General features: G+C 44.9%; 1 protein-coding gene across 2 annotated transcripts in view; it reads left to right on the forward strand.

Annotated features, from left to right (window-relative positions):
- The window catches only part of PTBP3 (polypyrimidine tract binding protein 3), a 65,200-nt gene that overhangs the window by 21,859 nt on the left and 19,498 nt on the right, over positions 1 to 23,843 (forward strand). For both annotated transcript variants that reach the window (XM_056847837.1, XM_056847838.1), the window contains 4 exons: positions 11,867 to 11,942; positions 14,509 to 14,678; positions 19,731 to 19,877; positions 23,218 to 23,382. In XM_056847837.1, the coding sequence (XP_056703815.1) occupies positions 11,867 to 11,942; positions 14,509 to 14,678; positions 19,731 to 19,877; positions 23,218 to 23,382 (558 nt within the window). The remainder of the gene's footprint in view (positions 1 to 11,866; positions 11,943 to 14,508; positions 14,679 to 19,730; positions 19,878 to 23,217; positions 23,383 to 23,843) is intronic.

The raw sequence follows: 23,843 nt of genomic DNA on the forward strand, positions 1-23,843 counted from the left end.
GGAGACGTGGTGGTGAGCAACCCATTCATCGTAAGCAGGACCGAAGTGTTTCCAGCGAACAAGGTATTGGAGCCCCCCCCCCGTAAATACGGGAGTCGAGGATTTTAGAAACTTCGAAGTGTTCCTCCCCCCCCCCCATGTTAGGTACCTCCGGAGAAACCTCTGGATGCCATCCGGGTAAGGGAACATGCTGTTTTAAGAGGCTGACATGAAACACCGGATGGACTTTCCTCAGGGCTTTGGGAAGGGAGAGTTCCTCGGTTACTTTGTTGATGATTCCGGATATGGGAAAAGGCCCTACAAACTTTTCACTAAGTTTCTTACATGGGTGAAGGGATTGGAGGTTTTTAGTGGACAGGTACACTAGATCCCCCACCTTAAATTCCCAACCAGCCGAACTATGTTTATCTGCTTGGATCTTGTACTTTCTTTTCGCCTGTTCCAGATTCTCTTGCAACCAGGCCCAAGTGGTCTGAATTGCATGGACCCATTCTGTAATGTCGGCATCTCCTTCCTCCCCCGAGACATCAACACTGCCCAAGGGACCGAATTCTCTCCCATACACTGCATAGAACGGGCTAAACCCGGTAGACTGATGCACAGCATTATTATAAGCATATTCTGCAAAAGGTCGACCCAGTCATCTTGGTGGTAATTGACATAACATCGCAAGTAACATTCCAAAACAGCATTTACCCTTTCGGTCTGTCCATCCGTCTGAGGATGAAATGCAGTTGACAGCCCCTGCTCCACCCCCACCAACTTGAGAAAAGCCCTCCAAAATTTGGCCACATATTGTACCCCGCGGTCGGAGATTATCTTGCGCGGAAACGAATGATATTTAAAGATGTGTGACACAAACAAATGGGCTAATTTTGGGGCGGACGGCAAGCCCGAACAAGGAATCAAGTGTACTTGCTTGGAAAATGAATCTAACCACCCATAGTACCGTTTTCCCCCTACTGAGAGGAAGATCTGTCATAAAGTCCATAGCAATTACTTCCCACAACTTTGAGGGCGTCTCCAATGGTTGCAATAAACCGGTGGGCTTCCCTGGGGGTCATTTGGCGATGGCACAAGTGGGACAACTGCGAATGAAGGAATCCAAGTCCGATTTCATTTTGGGCCACCAAAACTGCCTGCGGAGCAGGTGTAGTGTTTTTACAAAACCGAAATGCCCTGCCAACTTAATTCCATGGGCAGGACTCAACACCTCCCCCCAAAGTATTTCAGGCACATATATCTTAGTGTCTTTGAACCATAGTTTCCCCCGCTCAATGAGATTTCTTGGGAGGACGTTGTTTAATCGCTCCGTTTGGTATCCCTGGACTAAAGCGTTTCTGAAGGAATCAGGCAATCCCTCCAAGAGAGGAGTGTTGGTGGTCGGGAGTTCAGCATGCTCCTCAGGGGTTGGGCTCACAGACTCTCCCAACACACCGGTCGACTGCGGCGGAGGGAGGGGGCGAGCGTCTCACTCGAGTGCGGTACTTCCATAGCCCGTTGCGTTTGGACACAAGTCTGTACGGCTAACGTGGGCATTAGACCCCTCTGTGCGGGAGTGAAAAGGGACTCCATGGGGCGTTTCACTCTGCTCGGGTATTGGGAAAGTCGGGATAAAGCACCCGCTAGTTGATTTTGTTCCCCAGGGACATGGTGCAGTACAAACTTGAACTTAGAAAAGAAATCTGCCCATCTGACTTGCTTGGCGGAAAGTTTGCGAGCCCCTGTTAGGGCTTCTAAGTTCTTGTGATCAGTCCAAACCTCGAAAGGGGTGTCTGCCCCCTCTAGAAAATGTCTCCACACGGTTAAAGCATGTTTCACCACGGAGGCTTCCTTTTCCCATATGGGCCAGTTTAGCTCGGATTGGGAAAACTTCTTGGAAAAATAAGCACGGTTGCAGCTGTGCATCTTCCCCCCGCTATAAGAGCCCCCCCCCATGGCTACCTCGGAGGCATGTACCTGAACGACGAATGGCTGCCCACAATCCGGATGCTTCAGCACGGGTTCGGTTGTGAACAATCATTTAAGGGTCTCAAAAGCTTTCTGACACTCGTGTCCATTCCACCCGCGCACCCAGCTGAGAAGCCACACTCCCTTTCCCCTTGGTCTTAAGGAGGTCGGTGATGGGCAACACAACTTGAGCAAAGTTGTTCCCCGGTAGAATTAGTGAACCCCAAGAACTGTTGTACTTGTTTACGGGTGGCGGGAGGTTTCCATTCCACCACGGCTCACACCTTTTCAGGGTCCATGCCCAGTCCTTGGTGCGAGATTATGTAGCCTAGAAAACTCAATTGGTCTTGGTGGAATTCGCATTTAGATACTTTGGCATAGAGTTCGTTTTCTCTGAGGCGCCATAGCACCTCTTTGACCATGGCAACATGCTCCTCATAGGATTGGGAGTAAATAAGAATGTCGTCTAAGTAGACCACCACTCATTTAAACAACAGGTCATGAAGTATCTCATTAATAAATTGCATGAAGACCCCCGGGGCGCCTTTCAATCCAAAAGGCATCACCAGGTACTCAAACATTCCAAAACAGCTGGAGCAGTCAACGGCTCATCCCCCTCCCTAATTCTTACACGGTAATAGGCCTCCACCAAATCCAGTTTTGTAAAAATGTGCCCCTCTTTTAAGTGGCTCAATAAGTCAGAGATCAGGGGGATGGGGTAGGCATTGGTTTTGGTGACAGCACTGAGTCTGCAAAAGTCTATGCACAAGCGTAAATCACCCGTTGTCTTGCGTACAAAAAAGGGATGGGCGCAATTAGGTGCAGTGGAGGGTCGAATGAAACCTCGAGCCAAATTTGTGTCTTAAAAGTCTCTGAGCACGGATTTTTCTTTGGGGCTCATCAGGTAGATTTTACTCTTAGGCAATTTGCCTTCCCCCACCACTTCAATGGCGCAATCAGAGTTGCGGTGGGGGGGCAATACATCACACTCCTTTATATCAAAAACATCAGTAAAGTCCATGTACTCAGAGGGCAGTTCGGGAGTGTTGGGGATGTTGTTGGGGCACACCGCCATGGCGGGTTCTTTGCAATGGAGGTTGCACTGAGGTCGGGTAAACTCGATTGTCTTGGCTGCCCAGTCTATAGTGGGGCTGTGTCCGCGTAGCCAATTCGCCCCCAACACAGAGTATCGCATGCTCGGTGCTATCGTGACATGCAATTGTTCACAGTGATGGCCCACTCCCATGGCAACCCTACCGGTGCGGTGATCTACCGGCCCTCCCCAGAATTCACTGCCATCCATTTGGGCAAACTGGATGGGTTGGGGTAGGTGCACCGCCTTCACTTTAAAAGCGTCCTCATTAATAAGGGTATGGGCGCAACCGAAATCAACTAAGGCCTTTATAGAGATTTGGGGAGGCCCCTTGTAGGATTGTAAAATAACATCTAGGAACATGGTTTCTTCTACATTGCTCACCATTTTTGGAGCTTCAGGTTGCACGGGTGCGGAGGTCTGTGGTGGCACTCCGGTTACCACAGACCCAGTCCATTTTTTGGCTGTTCGGAGGGTGAAGCCAGGTTCAGTGATGAGTTTTCCCAGGTTCCCTCTTCCTCTGAATAAGTCGTGCTGTCCTCGTTAGGAGCGGTAGCATTTGTAATCCGACCCCTGGTGGGGCCCACTGGTGGGGAGGTGAGGCGATTTGATGAAGTACTCTCTATGTCAAGATTGAGAGCAGGGGGACCCTTGCGTCTGGTGATTGTGCTGCATCCGGTAGCTGCGCTTCGTCGACGCCTGTCACCCCCTGTTCGGGTTGAGCTTTCCGAACGGGGGATCAGGTCGGGACGTCCTGGTCGGGAAGGGCACTACGTTGCGAAATGACCCATCACTCCGCAGATGAGACAGGCCCCACTCTGGAATCATTGGGCCCGGTCTGGGGTGGGCGTTGCGGCTGTGGTGCAGGTGTTTTTGGGGCTGCTCGGTCCTGCCGCAGACCAAGGTTTTTTGCCCGATGTCTGGAAATGGAAAGCACTTGACGGCGATTTTCCACTTCTGCAAGTAAAATCCAGCCTTCGAGATGCGGCGGGTCTCTCTGCATGAGAGCCCAGTATAGAATTTTGGGGTGTAATCCCTCGTGAAAGCATTGCACTCGTGTGGCCTCGCTCCAGTCTACGATTTTGCTGGCTAGCCTTTGGAATTCACTTGCATACTCCCTGACAGACTTAGTACCTTGCCGCAGTTGGAGAATGGCAGTCTTGGCCCTCTCCCCCCCGGAAAGGGTCCTCGAAACGTCTTCGTAGAGCCCGCATAAACTCGTTCAGAGTCTGAACGGATTGGGCCTGAATATCAAACTGCTGGATCATCCACTCTGCTGCCTCTCCTTGCAAGAGAGATGATACGTATCGAACTCAACTGTCCTCCGTGGGGAAGGTCATTCCCTGTTCTCTCATAAAACTGTCCACATGGCGCAGAAAGTACAGTAAGTCCTCTGCTGACCCGTCGAACGTGGCCCGCAAATCCCATTGTGGAGCATACAGGCGCGGTAGTGGTGCAAAGGGGTACCCCGGCAGTAGAGGATATCCCGATGCTCCTGGCAAAGGCGGCACTGGAGCCGGTTGCCCCTGTTGAGGGCCCCCAGGCAGAGGCGCCGCTGGAGCCGGCTGCCCCGGCTGAGGTGCTCCTGGCAGAGGCAGTACTGGAGCCTGTTGTCCCGGCAGCAGGGCTGGTAGTCTCGGCGGGGGCTGAAGGAGAGGAGCGCGGCCCGGTTGCACCTGCTGCAACCTCCCCATTTCCCTCCACATGGTAGCCATTTTATCCTGCACTTGAATAAGTTGCTCTTGTAAGTCCAAATTTTGGGACTTTAGGTCCTGAACCTCCTCCTCGGCCCCTCCGGTACGCCAGGCTTGGGACACTCGTAGGTCTGTATTCCAGTCTCCTAGACCTTCATCCCCCGGGTAACCCCTGCCCTCTTGCGCAAAGCTACTGTGGCGATCGGCTGCAGCCAGTCTTTGTTGGCAAGCCGTGTTCCTGGACAGGAGGGGATAATACGAGGGATCGGGGGAGAATGAGTTAAGCGACCACTCTTCTCCCCCCCCCCCCCGTATCCAGAACCTTTGTATCCTTAGGCTGCGTCCCAATCAGGGCAGATTCCTGGGCGGCCAGGCTGACCGTCACCTCTGCGGCTTCCAACGCCTCTGCTTGCATGGTCAAAGCCGCTGCTCTAGCCATCTCCAGATCGGCGGCACTTTCAGCGGCCACTGCTGTAAAAATTGGTTCGAATCCCAGTTGTAACAACAGTAACAATTCATTGCGGTCACCTAGCTGTAGTAGAGCCTGTTGTGCAAGCTCCCCAGGCACGGGGTGTCCCAAAGCCACTTCCAGCGTCTGCTGAACGTTGGCCTCGTGAATGCTGCTGATCCCAGGGAGGGGGCATTCATGTGGGCACTTCCTATATGTGCTTGCTCTATGCAGACCCCTTGTGCACTCTCCTATCCTGTGTGGTAAGCGAACATATGGATAGGACTTCTGCATGGGGCTACAGTAGTAATTGTCAGAAGCCAGTTATTTCTGCAGATTTGTAACAAATAATGTTATTTTGAACAAAACATAGTAAACCAATGGAACAATAATTAGTTGAACAAAAATAATACATTGAAGATGGTCCTTGTTGCCTACACTTCAAAGTTGTACAAGACTTTGCATTTCCTGGTAGGCAAATTATCTTGTATTGAGGTTTTGGCAGTATGTGAATTGTTTACGTCAGTCTAAAGGTTAGCGGGTTCACTTTGAAGGTCATTTCCCTTCCATGTTAGTTACTGCTGCTAGTAATAGGGTGGGCACTATTTGCCAGTTCCCCTTTACTGTAGTCTACTGAACTCCCAGAGAACTTTTGGCTTCAACCCAGATTCTTAATGCTTTTTATTTAAGATGATGATGAACTCTTTGTGTGCGTTTGTAACTTGAGGCCAAAATATAGTCAAATTCTCAATGTTAGATGTGTGTAATAGAGATTATGGGATACAAGAAGACCACTTACATAAAAGCTTTTAAAATTTTGCTTATGAATCAGATGAAGTTTAGAAGTTTAACTTGTCTATGGTATATTCATTTCCCCCTCATTAAGCTTGCTGCAAGGTTTGAATTATCAACTATCTTTTTACTGAGGTAAATTCCTAGGGTGAAACATTACTTGCACCCACTGTTGTGGATGTCTAGTTGCATTTTAAGTCCAGGAAAAATAGGGATTAAATACATGAATGTGACTGTTGCTGCCAAGCTTCATCTCCCCTTCTAACTTTCTCACTAGCGGGAGGGGGGCTGTAGAAGGGTATTGGATTTCCCCAACTGGGGGAGGGCACTGGATAAATCCAGCAGAAGAATGTGATCAGCCTCTGAAGATGTATTTGCAAGGTTCTGAAGCTTTGTAACCGTAAATCTGCAAACTTCTAAGTATATTTAAAAACTGTAAAAAATTTTTAAAAAAGAATGCAAATAATACTGGAATTCCTAATATCTTACACTAAGACATTTGTTTCAAGTATATTGCCATCTTGATCATATTATTTCTAGTAATTTTTTCATAAATGTTGAAGACTTTCAATTATAAACATTCTTTCCACTGGCTCTTTAATTACACTCTTGTGTGCCTTTTGTTAGGCCCACAGTATCTTGTTACTGATCTAGCTGGGAGTTTCAATAATTGATACATGAGACAATAGAACTAGCTGCATGCTAAGTGGGCCAGTGAGCAAGCAAGACTAAAACAGCTGCTCTCTGTTAAACTAACAGCACTGTTTCTAGGGAGATCACTGATCAACTTGTTGAACCAGTGTGGAATGGGATGGTTTTGTTGTCAGTGGAGCTGGTTGCTATCTTATTTAGATAATTTGGCATCATGAAGTCACATTCCTTATACAAGGCTAACTCACCCACAATACTTAGATTCTAGAGTTTCTCTTCCCTGTCATCTTTGTTTTCACATTCTGAGGCTGCCTTGTCTTTTAAATCCTGATTTTTTTCTTGTCTGCCTTGTCTTTTAAATCCTGATTTATAAATATACATCTATATTTGCATTTGAATTCTGCCTTTTCTGTGATATTTTGGCTTCACAACAACCCTGTGAGTTAAGTTCCCCAGCAAATGGGGATTTGGAACCCAGCCCCGTGACTACTGTATCACACCAACTTTGTACTGGAAAATAGAAATTTAGGAATCTGATACCAGGAAAGTTATATCATTCTAAAAAATTCCTAGCTGAATCTAAAATAGTACCAAAATTTGCAGAAGTGGACATCTTGAGTTCATCCTGATGTTGCCATGTTGGTCAAGCTGGTCTGTACTTGTGACCACTTTGTCTCTGCTGCCAACATCTTTTTGCCATTATCTTAGAGTGAAATATACCAAACAAGCCTGTTTTCCACTTGGAATTTTTGAGGAGGACGGATGCTTGCAAACTCTGAGGTGTATCCAAAAATATGAAATTAATGTTCTGCAGAAACGGTATGCAAGCAAAATGCTTTCAAGGAGAGCTGGGGAAGAAAAAAACTGCAACACAGTATGGACACCTATTTATTTACTTATTTATTTGATTTTGTATCCTGCTCTTCCAAGCGAAGTCAGGCTCAGAGCAGCTAACATTCGATAAAACAGAGCATACAAGCCAATGCAATAGAAAACTATAAAACCTAAGATTAATAATGTCTAAAATACTTAAAAGTATTTAAAAGATGGTGCCCCCTAATTTCCGCTTAACAAAAGGTGCCAAGCAGCAGCAGAAGCCAGATATAAAAAGCATAGCAGGAACAGCACAAAAAAGAGCAGGGGATGATTCCCTGAGAGGGCCCAGCAGGGAGGCCAACTAATATACAACCGTCATTGCCCTCACCCAGGCCAATGGAACATCTCTGTCTTACAGGCCCTGCGAAACTGAGCCAAGTCCCACAGGGCCCGGGTCTCACTTGACAGAGTTCCACCAGGCTGGTGCCAGAGCTAAAAAACCCTTGGCTCTGGTTGAGGCCAGCTGGATGTGCCTTGGGCTAGGGATCACCAGTAGATTAATTCCAGATAAGCGCAGTGCTCTTTGGGGGATATATTGGGAGAGGCGGTCCTATAGATACAATGGTCCCAGACCATTTGGTGTTTTAAAAGTCAGTACCAAAACCTTGAACCTGATTCGGTACTCAATGTGGAGCCAGTGCAGCTGGCAGAGCACAGGTTGAATATGACCTCTCCACGGGGTCCCCGTGAGGACCCACACCGCCGTATTCTGGACCAGTTGTAGCTTCCAGAGCAGCCTGAAGGGTAGCCCTACGTAGAGTGAGTTACAGTAGTTTAGCCTGGAGGTAACTGTTGAATGGATCACTGTAGCTAGATCAGGGTGGGACAGGTAGGGGACCAGCTGCCTAATTTGGCAATGGTGAAAAAAGTCCTCTTGGCAGTATCAGTGACCTGGGTCTCCATTGTAAGGGAGGCATCCAGGATCACGCCCAGGCTCCTGATGAAGGAAGCTGGTACCAATTTAACCCTGCCAAGAGTCGGCAGCTGGAGCCCATGCTCTGGGCCTCCCCTACCCAACCACAGGATCTTCTTCTTTGTTGGATTCATTTTCAGCTGACTCTGCTTCATCCACTTCACCATAGCTCCTAGGCGCATGGTCAACGTATCTGGGACAGTCACCCATCAACAGATATAGCTGGGTGTCACCTGCATATTGATGACACCCTAGCCCGAACTCTTCACCAGCTGTGCGAGAGGGTACATATAGATGTTAAAGAACCTTGGGGAGAGGATTTAATTTTATTTCAGATTTATAACTCCCATGGGGGACTCCACACAGCAACACGTGCCTTCTGGCACTATGTACAAACCACTATTTGGCATGAATAGGTCATATAAGTCTGCTTAAATTACAAACTGTTTCAAGAATAATCACTATGCAGCTTTCTACTGAAACAAATGCTTTATTTTGAGAGAGACAACTGTAGCTGAACCATGTCTTACCTTGTTTCATCTTTTCACTTTCACATTACTCTCCTCCCCGAATTTTCTATCCCTGTTTTTCTTTTTAGTCTTTCCACTTAACCCATGTTAGTTTTCCAGGCAGCTTTGAGAGGTTCTAAAGGCAGTGGCGAGGGGAGGGGGAGCTAAGATCTAGCAGCCTGCTATGAAATTCAGGCAGTAGCTGTTGCTGTGAGGATAATGGTCACTTGCGCTCACAGCTTGGTTCTGTTTCCTTCGTTATGGGCATGTGTTTGCTCAACATCACATCTCAGCTGTGTTTTATATGTTGAACCTCCCTAAATGCACTGATTGGCCCTGTTCCCATGTTCATGTTCAGTATGCGCAAAATTCCAAAAGCGCCCAAACTCAATGTGGTTGAGAACCCTACATCGCAACAAAAGCAGTCACTAGAGTAGGAAGATATGGTTTTTTTTCTTTCCCAAAAGAAGGCTTATTAAAGGTCCTGTTCAAAGTGTTTTCTTCTGTCTGGTGTGTTTGCTGAACTGAAACTTCAGTTCAGTTAAACAGCTGTTTTGTTTCTGCAAAACCTTGCACATAAAATCATCTATACTGTTGAAATTAGCGTTTCTAATGTGTTTCCGTTTTTGCTTAGTCACAAGTTAATGGGATAAGTCGCCTTGAACGCTAAGCAAGGCCAGGGCTTAAATCAAAAGATCACACTGTATGTGGAAGACTCTTCTAGCTGCTCAGAAAGTGTGTGTTGCTTATTCTGTCCCTTCTGTTGACCATTCCCCACCCCAAGCCCCTTAGAAAAAGCTACTCTACGGCAGGCATAAGCAATGTCTGGCGTATGTGCCGGAGTGCAATCATTTTTTCTTGGCACGCAAAGCTGCTTCTCCAGTCAAGCAACCAAGGTGAGCTCTTGAAGAGCTGCCAGTGCCACTGGGACTGGTAGCATTGGAACAGACTATAAGCATGGCTTATGCTTTTCACTGCCTCTGGACCATGCAGTGGCCAGTTGAGTCCAACATGAGCTCATGACGCAGCGGCAGTAATGCTGGGGCCTGGCTTGCTTCCAGTGTGACTGGCCAAGCAGAACCTCCCCCCCCCCCGTTTGCTTTGTTTTTGGCATTTTGATCAAAAACGATCCCCAGACCCCTGGGAACCAGATTTTGGACTGGACTGAAGTCTGCAGATGAGGTGAAATCACCCTTCTTCCTAATACATACACCCTTTTGGTACGCTTTTAAAAGGAAAATTATTGTTGTAAACTGCAGCTTTCAGTTTTGATGTGTCAGGCTTGGGAAGCAATTAACAATTGTGAAACAATTAACCACTGTAAAACGAAGCAGCTCTTGAGATGCTGTAAAGTAATAAGACATATCATTATGGTGTGGCAATGCCAAAAAGATGTGCATATTTCTACTCTGAAAGCCCCAGACATTTTTGACCTTCCCATAGGAAAGGTACTCCAATCCCTTTAATTGTCTTAGTTGCCCTCTTCTGTACTTTTTTCCAGCTCTGCAGTACCTTTTTTGAGATAGTGGCCAAAACTATATACACCATTCCAAATGAAGCTGTATGATAGATTTCAGCCTCTTTTCTAATAATTCCCTGCATAGAATTGCATTTTCCACTACAACCCCGAGATCTTTCTCTCAGTTCATGCCTTCTCAGAATATATTTAAAATTAGTATTTTCTGTTCCAGCATGCATCACTTGCTGGTATAATCTATTAATAGAAAATAAAGAAGACAAAATGATGGGAACTCTGCACTGTTGTTTTGCTCATGTTTCTCAAGGCTGTAACAGGCAGCAGTAAAAGTAGTAACTTTTCAAGACCAGTGAAGAGGGCAGGGCAGGCAAGCAATGCTAACCTCCGTTCACTTAATTCCACTCCTCCTTTCCCCAGGCTGATTATCTTCAAAAGGGAGGGGGGAGAGACCGTATGAGAGCCCTACTTGCCCTTATACTTCAGCTTCATAATCAGTCAAAGCTAGGGGGGAGGGGGAAGTAGTGCATGAGGTAACACAGCTGCATAAATGGAGGAGAGAAGGCAGCCGAACGCCAAGGGAGCAGTGCAGTGTGTAAGTTCATGAGCTGCTCCTTATCTCTCAAAGAGTTGACTGTGGTTCCCAGTTTGGCCACCCTTGTAACAGTGGGTATTCATCCTGTGGGCCTTCATTTTTTTTCTATTTAAAAAAGTATGTGAAAGTTCACTCGATAAGTGGAGACCTGGAGGAAGGTTCTATGAGCAAAGTGGTGACTTGTATGTCTAACACTGACTGTAGAGGGACAATATTCTTTGAAAACTTGCAGAAAATGATCTTTGTTCTGTCTGAAAATGAACGTGTTGGTATGCTGGTTTGAGCGGGAACTGCAAAGCAAAGGCAAATTAATTTCAGTATGACCATAAACCGGTAAAGAAATGGTTTTTAGTAGAGCTTCTCAGATTTACATATAGTTCCTCAAGTTAGATTTGAGTCCAGGAGTACCTTAAAAGACCAACAAGATTTTTGGAGTACACTCTTTCGAGAGTCAGAGCTCCTGTTGTCAGATAAGAAGTTCCTGTCTGATGAAGGGAGCTTTGACTCTCAAATGTTTATACCTCAAAAATCAAATAAAATGTAAGATTGAAGCTCTTGTTGGTCTCTTAAGGTGCTACTGGACTGGAATCTAGTTGTTCTACTGCAGATCAACACAGCCACCCTCTGAAACTGTCAGATGCTGGTAGAATGGTTTGTTTGTTTTTGTATAGTGTCTTGAAATGGGATAATGTACTGGTGGTTCAAGCCATGATAAAAGGGCCTTTAAAATAAAATTGTGTCTTTGTTCTTTGACTAAATTTTTCCCATTTTAGATCTTGCCAACCAAAAAAATGTCAAAATACATTTCATAGATATCAAAGTGAGCCATGGCAATTTTAACATTTGGCTATTTTATGGCTTATTTTTTCAGCGTGGATCTGATGAGCTTCTTCCTTCTGGTATCACTTACGGGCCTTTTACCATGAGCAGTTCTACTCCTGCTACAGGTATGATAAACAATACATTTTGCAGCAGGCTTGCAAATAGCTACTTACCTGGTTTCTTATGGCAAGACTTATTTTTTTGAAGACTTATTTGCAAGACTGTTCTGCAGTATGTTGATTTAAACACTGACAGATCCAGGGGGTACTGCCATTGCCCTGGTCCAGGGGCTACTGCCATCCTACTTCCATGGCGGTTGGACTGACAGTAGTAGTGGAGTATTAAGGATTTTAAGGAATTGTAGGTGGTAAAAATAGGAACTGGGGAGTAGATGGTTTTCCAGTAATGTAGCCAGATATTCTGCTCCCATTGTCTTGTATTGGAACCACCTCTAGCACTTTGGAATTGCAGGCAGAAAGTTGGCCTCACTCAGTTAAGGACTGAACATGGCATGACATGGATTGGACATGGTTGTTGGTACCTACTAGAAGGGGAGACCCTGTCAGCATCCCCATGACTGATAAACATGCATTGTGTGAATGTTTACTTCATCTGTATGCCAAAACAAACCCAACCACCTGATTTATACCATGTGGACATACCTCTTTCTAGAGTAAAATCATGATTGACTTGTTCTAGTTTTGGAGACCATTGGTTTGTTGAACTTTTTTTTTTAAAGCTTAAGTTGTTTTTTGATCTGGTGGCTGTGGGAATATGTGTTTTACATAGTTAAGTGGAAAGAAGAAAAATACTATACCTAACTGTAATCTAACCTAGAGCATAGTGCAATCAGGCCGAGATGTAGCTGTGCCCCTCAAAAGCTGATCTATCTACTTGCCTTGCTGCTGAAGTAATGCTGCCCGTCTCCTCATCATAGATTGGGAGCTTTCATATTCTCCTTCTCTTGCAAGTGTCTCCCATTTTAGTTTGAACTAACTAAAGTTAACTGCACCAGTATTTTTGGTGGCAATAATTTATACCAAACCATAGTTTGGGAGTTGGGAAAGAAATGTATGAGCCTGTGGGCCATTCCGAACATAACTGATTAGACAGTATTATGTTAGGGGAGGGGCTGTGGCTCAGTGGTAGAGCATCTGCTTGGCATCTAGAAGGTCCTCAGGTTCAATCCCCAGCATCTCCAGTTAAAGGGACTAGGCAAGTAGGTGATGTGAAAGACCCCTGCCTGAGACCCTGAAGAGCTGCTGCCAGTCTGAGTAGACAATACTGACTTTGATGGACCAAGGGTCTGATTCAGTATAATCACCTCTGATTCAGTATAAGGCACCAGTATAAGGCATGTGTACATGTGTACATTGAACCTTACAATGGCTGACTGAGAAAGTATGGAGTAATGTGTGTACACGTTACCCAGTTATTAAAAATAGCTAAATCTAGAAGAGATCATGAAAGAGCAACTAGCGTCATATTTAGCTGGTACTCAGTTCTTAATGAGTTTTGCAATCTGTTCCTTCAAATCACTGGCTTGGAGTACAGTGGGCATTTAAAAATATTTTCTAAAAACTTGTATGGAAACTGGGACAGCGATATCATAATGTAAGCTTCCCAGTTAACAAAATCTCAAAATTCAAAGTTGTAAATAATATGCAGCATTAAAACATCGTTGTTGGCTGTTCTAGCCCTTGAGCATTGTGTCACTGTTTTTATATATTAGAAAAAACATTTTAAAAAATGGAAAAACTTCAAAGAAGAGCATCAGATTGCAAGATAAGCAACTTTCGAATGAAGGAGACTTTCAGAGGATCAGACAAACTTATGTAAAACAAGTGGGGATGTGCAAGACTTTGCAGAGGGCAGAAAGGAAGAGAAGAGAAAAATCTCTCTCCTCCCCTCTTCCTGCTTCTCCTCTGCCAGGTGGCACCTCTGCCATCAGCCTCAGTGGCTGTTGCCTTTGCTGTTTGCCTTGCAACCTCCTGTCCTGGGTGTTTAGGCAGCAAAGGAGGCTACTTCTCAAGAGGGGATTGATTGGGTGGTTCACCCCTTCCAGCCTGATGTAGTGAGGCACTTCATGCCAAGTCAATCTGTGCTTAATGTGCTGGCACTATTGAACTGTGGGTTGTGAATTGTTTGTTCACTATCCCGTCTGTACTAACAGCAGCGCTATTGAACCTCCCTCTGATCTTATCATTCTTGCTTCCCTAGACATTTGGGGGTTTTTTTGGTCTTGCCCTATGATGCTATTTCCTGATCGAATTTGATGTCACTATGGGTCCAAGCAGTTTGCTATGTAGCCCCATGCTTGTCTTCAGAAAACCCCAGCCATCAAGAGCTCACCTGGATGCTCTTGATTCAGCAGCTGTGATTTGATACAGAAGTTTGCAAGCTAAAAGTAAAGCTCACATTTCTGTGAAAGAAATGTGTGTGTGTGCGGAGGGGGAAACTCAGGTTGGACAACTGATGTGGTAGCAGCCACCAGAAAGAGGCACCCAGTTGAGGTTGGGAAGGAGGGGTATTTAGGCTTCCAGTATCCTTGAATTTTAGAGCACTAGACTAAAAGGAAATCTAATGAAGTTAATACAAATCAATTTAATATTGCTCAGTGCAAGTGCTTCAATCTTACATTTTACAAAGGAGATACATTTTTAAATGCAAAAGTTTCTCTTTATATTTTAGCTAACGGGAATGACAGCAAGAAATTTAAAGGAGACAGATCTCCATGTTCCCCTTCTCGAGTCCTTCATCTTCGTAAAATTCCAAATGATGTCACTGAAGCAGAAGTCATTTCTCTAGGTCTACCTTTTGGCAAAGTAACCAATCTCTTGATGTTGAAGGGAAAAAGCCAGGTATGTACACTTGTGTGCTGTTTGCCAGTGATGGCACGTGTATCTCTTTATGTAGAAGGCTGGCGTATTTTAAAAAATGCACACCTGAGAAAGTGTGGGCTCATATTTCAGCAAAAAATCTTGTACTTCCTCTGAAGAGTTTTCTTAACAAGCAGTGGTGTTTTCCACCAATTTTCCCAGCCCACTGCAGCTGCTGAGGGGCCTGCTGAGGGAACTGTGAGGTTAGATCAGTGGTCGGCAAACTCATTAGTCAACAGAACTAAATATCAACAGTACAACGATTGAGATTTCTTTTGAGAGCCAAATTTCTTAAACTTAAACTATATAGGTAGGTACACTGTTTATTAACTTAATAAACTTTAATTAAAGTTTTAAGTCTTAATTAAACTATAGGTACACTGAATAAAACCTGATATCATACAACTTATTGTCGAAGGCTCTCACGGTCAGAGTTCATTGGTTCTAGTAGGTAAACAATGGGTGTTGCACGGAAAACGTGAATGATTGCAACAGACAGGATCGCAGCACTCTGAATTTTAAAAATCCCCACGCCTTTCTTTCATAGCAGCATTAATCCAAGTTCTGCAGAGAGATGGAAAGCCTTCCTTTTCGCAATTGAGTTTCGTGGCCATAGACACCCGCCAAACCCTATTTATTTGTTCAAAGCGGAGTTCTCGGCGCTGTGCGCCTACCTGTTCCCTTCCCCTGTTGCATCTCCCCCACACCGCCTCCCCCCTCCGCTCTTTCGTGCACCCGATCAAGCAGTTTCCAAACTATCACGACATCACGCCGCCTCACCTACCCTGCTTTGCTCTCAAGCCAGCCCCTACTGCGATACGTGAAGCTGTTCCCCGGGAAAGCGTGCCCGCAGTTGGGGTCGATTGGCCTGTGCCCTCTTCCTCCTTTGCTACGAATCAAAATGTTAAGAAGGCGAGGGGGGTGGGAAGGGATGTTGCCCGCCCTTTCTGTCCCCTGGAGCTGCAAAAGGATTTCCAGTCTGGACTATATGGCTGGAATAAAGGCCCTTTAAGCACGGGAGGTTTTGCCTTGGATCCGCTGCTCTCGAGATACACATTTTGCCCATCCAAATTCTCAAAATTCAACAATCAGCCCCTATGTAGAGTTCTGAGAATTTGGATGGGGGAAAATGTGCATCTATAGAGGGGCAAATCCAATGCAAAACCTTCCATGCGTAAATGGCCAAAGAGGACATTCTCTTAAAAAACAGGATATCTAGCTGGGGAGGGGGCGAAGAGAAAGGGGCCATCTGGCCTGCCTTTGCCTGTCTAGCCCCTTGCAAATTGCTCTTTGCTGCTGGCGACATTGTGCTCCTTCCTGAGGGGGAGCCGCTTAATGATGCTTCTCGCTTCGCATGCGCGCACCAGGTCCCTGTAATGTCCCTGCCACTTTTTTTGCCCTTGTCCCTCTCCTCTGTTCTCCCCACCACCGCTGCTGCCAAGGGTGTGTAACCTGGAATAGCTTTCTGGAAGCGGGGGGGGGGGGCTTAACTCGAGTCCAGACATCTACTCATCCCCACCACCAACAACAACGAAAAGGGAAAAAAGAATGCCTCCCCCCCACACACGTTTTCCCTACCCTGGAATTGGGGGCGGGAGGGGCGGGCCCCATGACAAAGAGGCAAGCTTCGGCCCCGGCACCTTCCCTTTGTCAAGCCCAGTCCCTCCCGGGAACTCTCCTTTCCGGACGGAGCCTTCCGCTGGCTGGTCGATCCCCCCCCCCCGAGTCCCCGTCATCGACCAAACCAGGCTGCAGTGCAGCGGCGAGGGCGGCGCGGAGCCCGGCGAGGACGGGGCTGGCTGAAGGAGCGCCGCCGCCAAGGGGGCGTCTTTGGGGGGGCCATCGCCGGGCGAAGGGGCGGCGGGGGGCGGCAGCATGAGGTAGCTTTGCGGCGGGGGCAGGCAGCGGCAGCACAGCGAGTGGAGGCAGGGCAGCAGGCAGGGCTGGCGGCTCTGGATGTGCTGCCCGCACACCCAGCAAGTGTCCAATAGGTTGAGTGGCGCCTCGCCGCCGGCCCGCTCACTGCTGGGGCCCTGCCGGCTCTCCGCCTCGTTCCCCCCCATGGTGACGGCACGGCCGGTGGGGGCAGACAGAGCATTCGCGGCGGCGGGACGGAGAGGCGCAGCTCGCTTGCCTGGCCCCGGTGCAGACCAAGGGGGCCGGCCTAGGCGAGGTCATTTGTAGCGGAGCCACACTCAAGGGGCCAAAGAGCCGCACGCGGCTCGGGAGCCGCTGTTTGCCGACCACTGGGTTAGATCAAGGCCATACTTCTAATTTTTTTTTAAAGAAACCAAGCTTTAAAGTTCATAAGCTATCCTCAGACTTTATGGCCTGGGGATACTTTCTAAGTAACTTCTAGTGGCTGCTTTCACTTGTCACAAGTAAATCTCTAGCTGGCGTGAGTTCAGCTTGTCCCTTCCTCCCTCTCTGCATGTGGAGTATGGTTGTAGGCTTCTTTGTATCAGAAACCTCGAGTCAAACTCCAGTTTGCTTAGGTGTCTTCATTCAAACCCTGTGGCAAAATGAAGGATTCCTGGTTTCTCAAGGCTTCAGCCATTCTGTGCCGATGATGAAGTAAGGGAGCATTGCAGCAGGCACCATAAAAGTAGAGGGCAAGGGTGGCATGCATGCCCCTCTGCCTCGTGTTGTAGGCATGCTGAGACGAGTAGTGTGGCAGTGAGGTGGTGTTACTCAATAGCGGAACCAATTTCCTCCATATCTCTTAGCTTGGGTTTGGATTTGTTATCAAAGTCTGTGCTGGAGGAAGGGGCTTCCTGCTTACCCTTCAAGCTGTAGCCCAAAATGCCTCCTGAAAAAGTTGCTCCCCAGGAACAACATGAAGGTTTTTTAAAAAGCCATTGTCATCCCTTGTTAGTGGAGACATAATTCCTCATCATGGTACATCTCCTGGTCGTTGGTGTTTGTTTCCTGTTCTATCTCTTTTGGTGTACAGTTCATGGGCCTGGCCTTGACACCATGGAGAACTGTTTCCATTCCTGTCATGTGACACTCAGGTCACGTGTTTTCCTGCCATGTGCTTGCAGGTCACTGGGCCCCATATTTGAAAAGTCTGAAGAGTATTGTCCTGGCATATTTCATCGCAACTTGATTGTGTGGCCATGTTCACATTTCATGATAAACTATAATTTGTTATAGGCTGATAAACTGGATTTCTAAAACTTGATTTATTCCCACCCTGCAAAGCATGGTCAATCTTCTGTGGTTTGGCACTATAACAAAAGAAAAGAGGGCTGCACCAAACCAAACAGAGACAAAAAGCAGCAATTGGTGTAAGGGAAAAATGTTTAATAATTAAATTGCCCCAAGGGAAAATATTTAATAATTAAATTGCAATTTAATATTTACTTATTAAATATTTTCCCTTACAACAATTGCTGCTTTTGTCTCTGCCACTATATTCAAATGCAGGTGTCTCAACTTGCTCTGTAGCACCCCCTCTTTCCCCCCTGTAGCAGCCCAAAACCATTGCTTGTAATCAGCTCTTTGTACCATCTCAGAACATGCCCTTTCTGTTAATGACTTGGTGCATGGCCCTCACCTATGCCAAGGGGAAATGTACAAGGCAGCGGAACAAAAGTTGTTGAAAAAGCACATACTTTATTCATGTTGCCCACATAAATACCAGAAATTGTTCCACACAAAACACAGGCAATAAGCAGAGCACCTGAATCCCCATCCTCCTTTGCTTCCCTCTCCCCGACACCACAACACTCATTCTGGCAGTGTTGTGAATATCACTTCCTCTTCATGTTCTCCCCACCACTGCCCCACGTGTACATCATGAGCTGATGATGCTTGGCAGCTATCAGCAAGATGCATTTCTTTTGGAGTGTGCATTGTGTGTGTGTTTGCAGGGAGGGGTGATGAGATATTTTGTTTGAGAAGCAGCTAAGTAGAGGTGAATTACTTTGCTCTGTATTTCACTGTTGCTGCCCAGCTCATGTATTGTGACTGATCAGTGTTAAGTGGGCGGCTGACATGATTTCCAGAAGAATAGCATAAGGGTGCTTAGGATAGTATCTGAGGCAACTGATTGGTAGCAGAAAAGGAGGCAAGCAGCAGCTAAAATGGGAGCACCAAACTTACTAGTTCATGGTCATATGAAGTGATCACTATGACTTGTTCAACAAACCCCACTTCGTTCTATGATGTCTGAATGCAGCCTGTCGTTTTGGCTCTTTTGAGTCTTGTTTACTAAAAATTATTAAAGCATGCAGACTTTGTACACCAGTAAAGTGCTTTTTAACAGTTGGATGCGCTGGGTTGGATCCTATGCAGCATGAGCAGAGCTGTTAGGTGAACAGGAACTTTCCCACCCTCCCACCATTGTAGCCTGTGGTGCTCACCACAGATTTCAGTGGTCCCCTGAGAAAGTGGAGGTGGTAAAGTGGGGGTCTTCAGTGGAAGGTGGCAATTGGTGGGCAGTTGGTGGGAGTGCCAAAATAAAAGGGGGTTAGGAGCCGAGCTATGCTCTGACCTGGATAGCTAGCCCGATCTCGTCAAATCTCAGAAGCTAAGCAGGATTGGCCCTGGTAAGTATTTGGATGGGAGACCACCAAGGAATTCCTGGGTCACTACGCAGAAACCCACAGTGGCAAACCATCCCTTTGTCTCTTGCCTTAAAAACCCTACGGGGTCACCATAAGTCATTTATGGCACTCTACATACATAGGAGCTGAGCTGCATTGGTTTACTGATATTAATTCTCATAGAATTGTATAGCTTTAAAAAAAGTATTAATGGTTTCTTCAGGATAGGGCATAGTATCAGTATCTGATGCTTATTAGTGCACCTGGCTTAACAGAATGATTGTGGCCATGGTTTCTGTGGGTTAATAAACATATTCTTACATAATAAAAGTAATTGCTTATTTTTAGCTGAGATAAAAATATAATTTCTATGCTTTCTATTATAAATGCCGTGGTGAACTACCTTGCAAGCTGCCAGCAAGGTTTGTGCAGTTTTTAGGGAGTTATAAAACTAAAACAATGTTCAATTTGTTTTTAATTGTAGGCTTTCCTAGAAATGGCTTCAGAAGAAGCTGCTGTTACCATGGTGAACTACTACACTCCTGTTACTCCTCACCTCCGCAGCCAGCCTGTTTTTATCCAGTATTCCAATCACAGAGAACTTAAGACAGACAATCTGCCCAATCAGGCTGTAAGTATGCAAACTTCAAGAAAAATACATGGCATGCATTAATAAGCTAAACGATTTCTGAGCATGGGTAGACTTCATTTAAATCAAATCGATTTAAATCACAGTTTAAATTACCAGTCAATAAGACCTGATTTAAATCATGGTTTTCTACATAAAGACTCATTCTTGCTCATATAATCTTAATATTTACAACCAGATGAAGGTTTCGTTTTTAGAATAACAACTTTTCATATTAGTTTTACAGTTATATCAAAAATACTGGTTTGGTTATACTATTAAAAATACAGATAGATAATTATGAAATTACTGTTAAGGTGAACTATCTCCAGTTTCATTCGGGTCATCAGGCCTTGCATTTCTTAGTTGCAGTGTTTGCATTTTGTACGTATCCCTGCCTTACCCATAAGTTGAGGAACTTCATTAAAATATTGGGTCTCTTTTACAGCCTGCTGCCATTATAGGTTTTCTCCTCCAGGGAGAGAATAGTATGATAAACCTCAGGTTTAAACACAAAGAACCCAAGACTTGTGGAGTATTCTGCTCAAAAGGTTTCACTTTCATTTTTACTGCTTGCCCCTCCCTCCTCACACTTAGCTCCTTGTGCAGATCTATTCCTCTCCATAATCTAGTAATTGAACTTCTTGAAACTTAGCACTTAAGAAGTGTTGATTTTGTGTACATAGGTTTGCAAAGGAACAATGGGATTAAGGACTTTTTCTCAACTCTGTTTATTTTACAACATTTTTGCTGTGAAGAAGAGATGTGTTATCTCTGCAGACACAAATGCACAGTTTTGAGAACTGCAAAACCAAGCACCTGCGATATCTTCTAGATAGAAAATCTGCCCAAAATAATATTTCAGAAACCTCTGGAAGAGCATGACGTTTTGAATGTAGATAAGAACATAAGAGAAGCCATGCTGGATCCAACCAAGGCCCATTAGTTCCGGCAGCCTATTCACACAGTGGCCAACCAGGTGCCTCTAGGAAGCCCACAAACAAGATGACTACAGCAGCATTATCCTGCTTGTGTTCCACAGCGCCTAATGTAATAGGCATGCTCCTCTAATACTGGAGAGAAGAGAATGGATTAATGGAATTCATTTACCAAAATTTTTTAAACATTGCATAAATATACTGTCTCATGCTTCATAATTCAAAATTAATCCTTATTTCATGGTGAATAACCTTTGGACTACAATGTATTTTAAATAGAAAACTATTTAAACTATCCTTCAATAGATTTTTCCTCAAATATTTTTAAAAATCCATTTTTTTTAATTTAAAAAAAACATTGATTTTATTCACCCTGTCGCCAAGCCACTTAAACTTACTGTTTTCAGAAATCTGGAAGTATATAACATAAGTGAGGACAGTCTTTTGAATTTTAGACTGGGTAGTTGAGCTTCAAGAGCCCCGTGGCACAGAGTGGTAAGCTGCAGTACTTCAGTCCAAGCTCTGCTCACGACCTGAGTTCGATCCCAACGGATGTTGGTTTCAGGTAGCCAGCTGAAGGTTGACTCAGCCTTGCATCCTTCCGAGGTCGGTAAAATGAGTACCCAGCTTCCTGGGGGTAAAGGGAAGATGACTGGGGAAGGCACTGGCAAACCACCCCGTAAACAAAGTCTGCCTCGTAAACGTCAGGATGTGACATCACCCCATAGGTCAGGAATGACCCGGTGCTTGCACAGGGGGCTTTTACCTTTAGTTGAGCTTCAGTTAACACTGTGGCTTTTGCATACTAAGTTGGAATTGCCAGAATTTATGTAACAGACCAGCTGAAGGTGATCAGCAAATGAGATCATGATGATTTCCCTCTTCCATCCTCTCTGTTACTACAGTTAGCCATATTTTACTTTGTGCTATTGCCATCTTCCATTTCAAAATCTAAACGTATCTCCTTCACTTTTCCTGCCCTACCGATCAGCCATTCATTATCCAGGTTGAATGTTAGTTGTTCACATTCAATTCTGGGACTGGCTACTTCCATAGGAAATGGGCATGCTTTTATCCCATCTCATAAAGGAAGGCTGCTCTGCTTGTGTACTATTCAGCTTGAAAGAAAGATCCTGCTTGTTGTGATCCCAATATATGCTTTAGAATCCAGTTTCTGCAAAACATAGTAAATTGCACATTTCCTCCTCCCAGACAAATGAGGCTGCAGTCTTGCATTTATTACTCTTGTAATTCAGATAGCAATTGAATTCTATTTACTTTCACAGTCAAAGTAATCAACTTGCTTCATTGCAAAGCAGATGAGGTAAATATTTAGTGGTCAATTAATTTGACTCCATCCATTCTGGTGCCTCTTTAGCAGATCAGATTAAACGGGGCACAGTTCCACCTGGAGGTGGGGCCAGTTCCTCCCTCCCTACGAGGCTGGTAGGATTTTCTGCCCATTTAGGCTTTAGTCCCAAAATCTAGCCCCAGCCTAGTAAGGAAGACTTCTGACGTGTCTTTTGACTGTTCTCCCCTTTAAAACTGGTAAATGTTGCAGCTATTTGCAGCGTACTGTTAGACATTGAATCTCTATACTAATTTATTTATAAAAATAGGACATACAAAGCATAGACAAAAGATGATTTCTTGCTGATATTTTGAAGCATCATTTTACTTGAAGAAGCACAAGTGCTGTGTTGATGCATTAGCAATATTTAGGTATTCTGAGCGCTTGTATTCCCACTTGAACCATAAACTGCGAATGTTTATTTTTCCCCACAAGGGGTATCTTTCTGTGTGAGAGAGTGTAGACAGGGTATGTAAGATGGGACTGAGCATCCTGTTGCTGTGTTTTCTTGTAGCGAAATGAAGTGGCTATTCCTGGACTGGAATGTTACCGCAAATATCTCCTTTGCTAATATACACATTAGAAGTGCATTCTAACAAATAGTGAATTACTTTCTTAAATAAAGTTTAGCAGATATGGGTCAAACCTTTTCCTGGCATGTTAGGAAAGTTAAGCAAATAATAATTGCATTTGAATTTAAGACAGGAGAGAATTTTTGGTAGCTTGGAGTCTGTCTACTACACTCTACATTAAATTGTGAAGTAACACGAACCATTGAGTTGCTATATGTTAAAAGGACTTGGAGCGTTTGACGCTTAAAAGGAAATAAATGATTTTTTTTTAATTTACTACTTAAAAAGCTTGCCTTTTTTTGAAACTCAAAATATTTTTTTCATTATACCCTAAAATGAAGCACAACACTAAGTCTGCGTATATCCTGCATATTGGAGAATTTAAAATAACTTGGTGTAATTTTCACCCTAACTGTTAGATGTATGTAAATGTGTATAACACACAAGTCTGTTTTTCCTCTGCCTTCTACCCACTCTTGTAGAGAGCTCAAGCTGCATTACAAGCAGTTAATGCCGTGCAGTCTGGAGGCTTGGCACTGGCAGGTATTCCAACTACTGAGGGCGGATTGCCCCCTGGTCAGAGTTCAGTTCTTCGAATTATAGTTGAAAATCTCTTCTACCCTGTAACTCTAGAAGTGCTACATCAGGTAAGGAACTGCAGCACAAATTTCATGTTACTTTAAAAAACAACAACACCCAAATTTAACATTTGGGCTATTTACACGTGTATTTTAAACTTCTTTGGTCCTATATACTATTCTCCCACATTTTTGAAGACATGAATGATTATGTACTGTTGCATTTTAATAAAAATATTTATAAATAAATAAAAATGTGGTTTCCTATGGGATAATATGATAGAACATGTTCTACTTTTTTCCCTCAGGGCATACATAGAATTATTATCTTGGCAATTTAACTACATAACATTTGCGCTAGCGGTATAGCTGTGTTTGTTTTTCTGTTGAGAGATCAGTGCAGTATAGACCAGACATAATAGTTGAAGTCTCCATGTCCATAAGTGTGGCATTGATTATTTGGGTTATCAAGTTTAGCTTAGATCTCCAGCTATATCCTGAAAGATATGGAAGTGTCAATTGACTGGCTG

This window comes from Euleptes europaea, chromosome 4, assembly GCF_029931775.1.
Source record: "Euleptes europaea isolate rEulEur1 chromosome 4, rEulEur1.hap1, whole genome shotgun sequence".
Taxonomy (NCBI): domain Eukaryota; kingdom Metazoa; phylum Chordata; class Lepidosauria; order Squamata; family Sphaerodactylidae; genus Euleptes; species Euleptes europaea.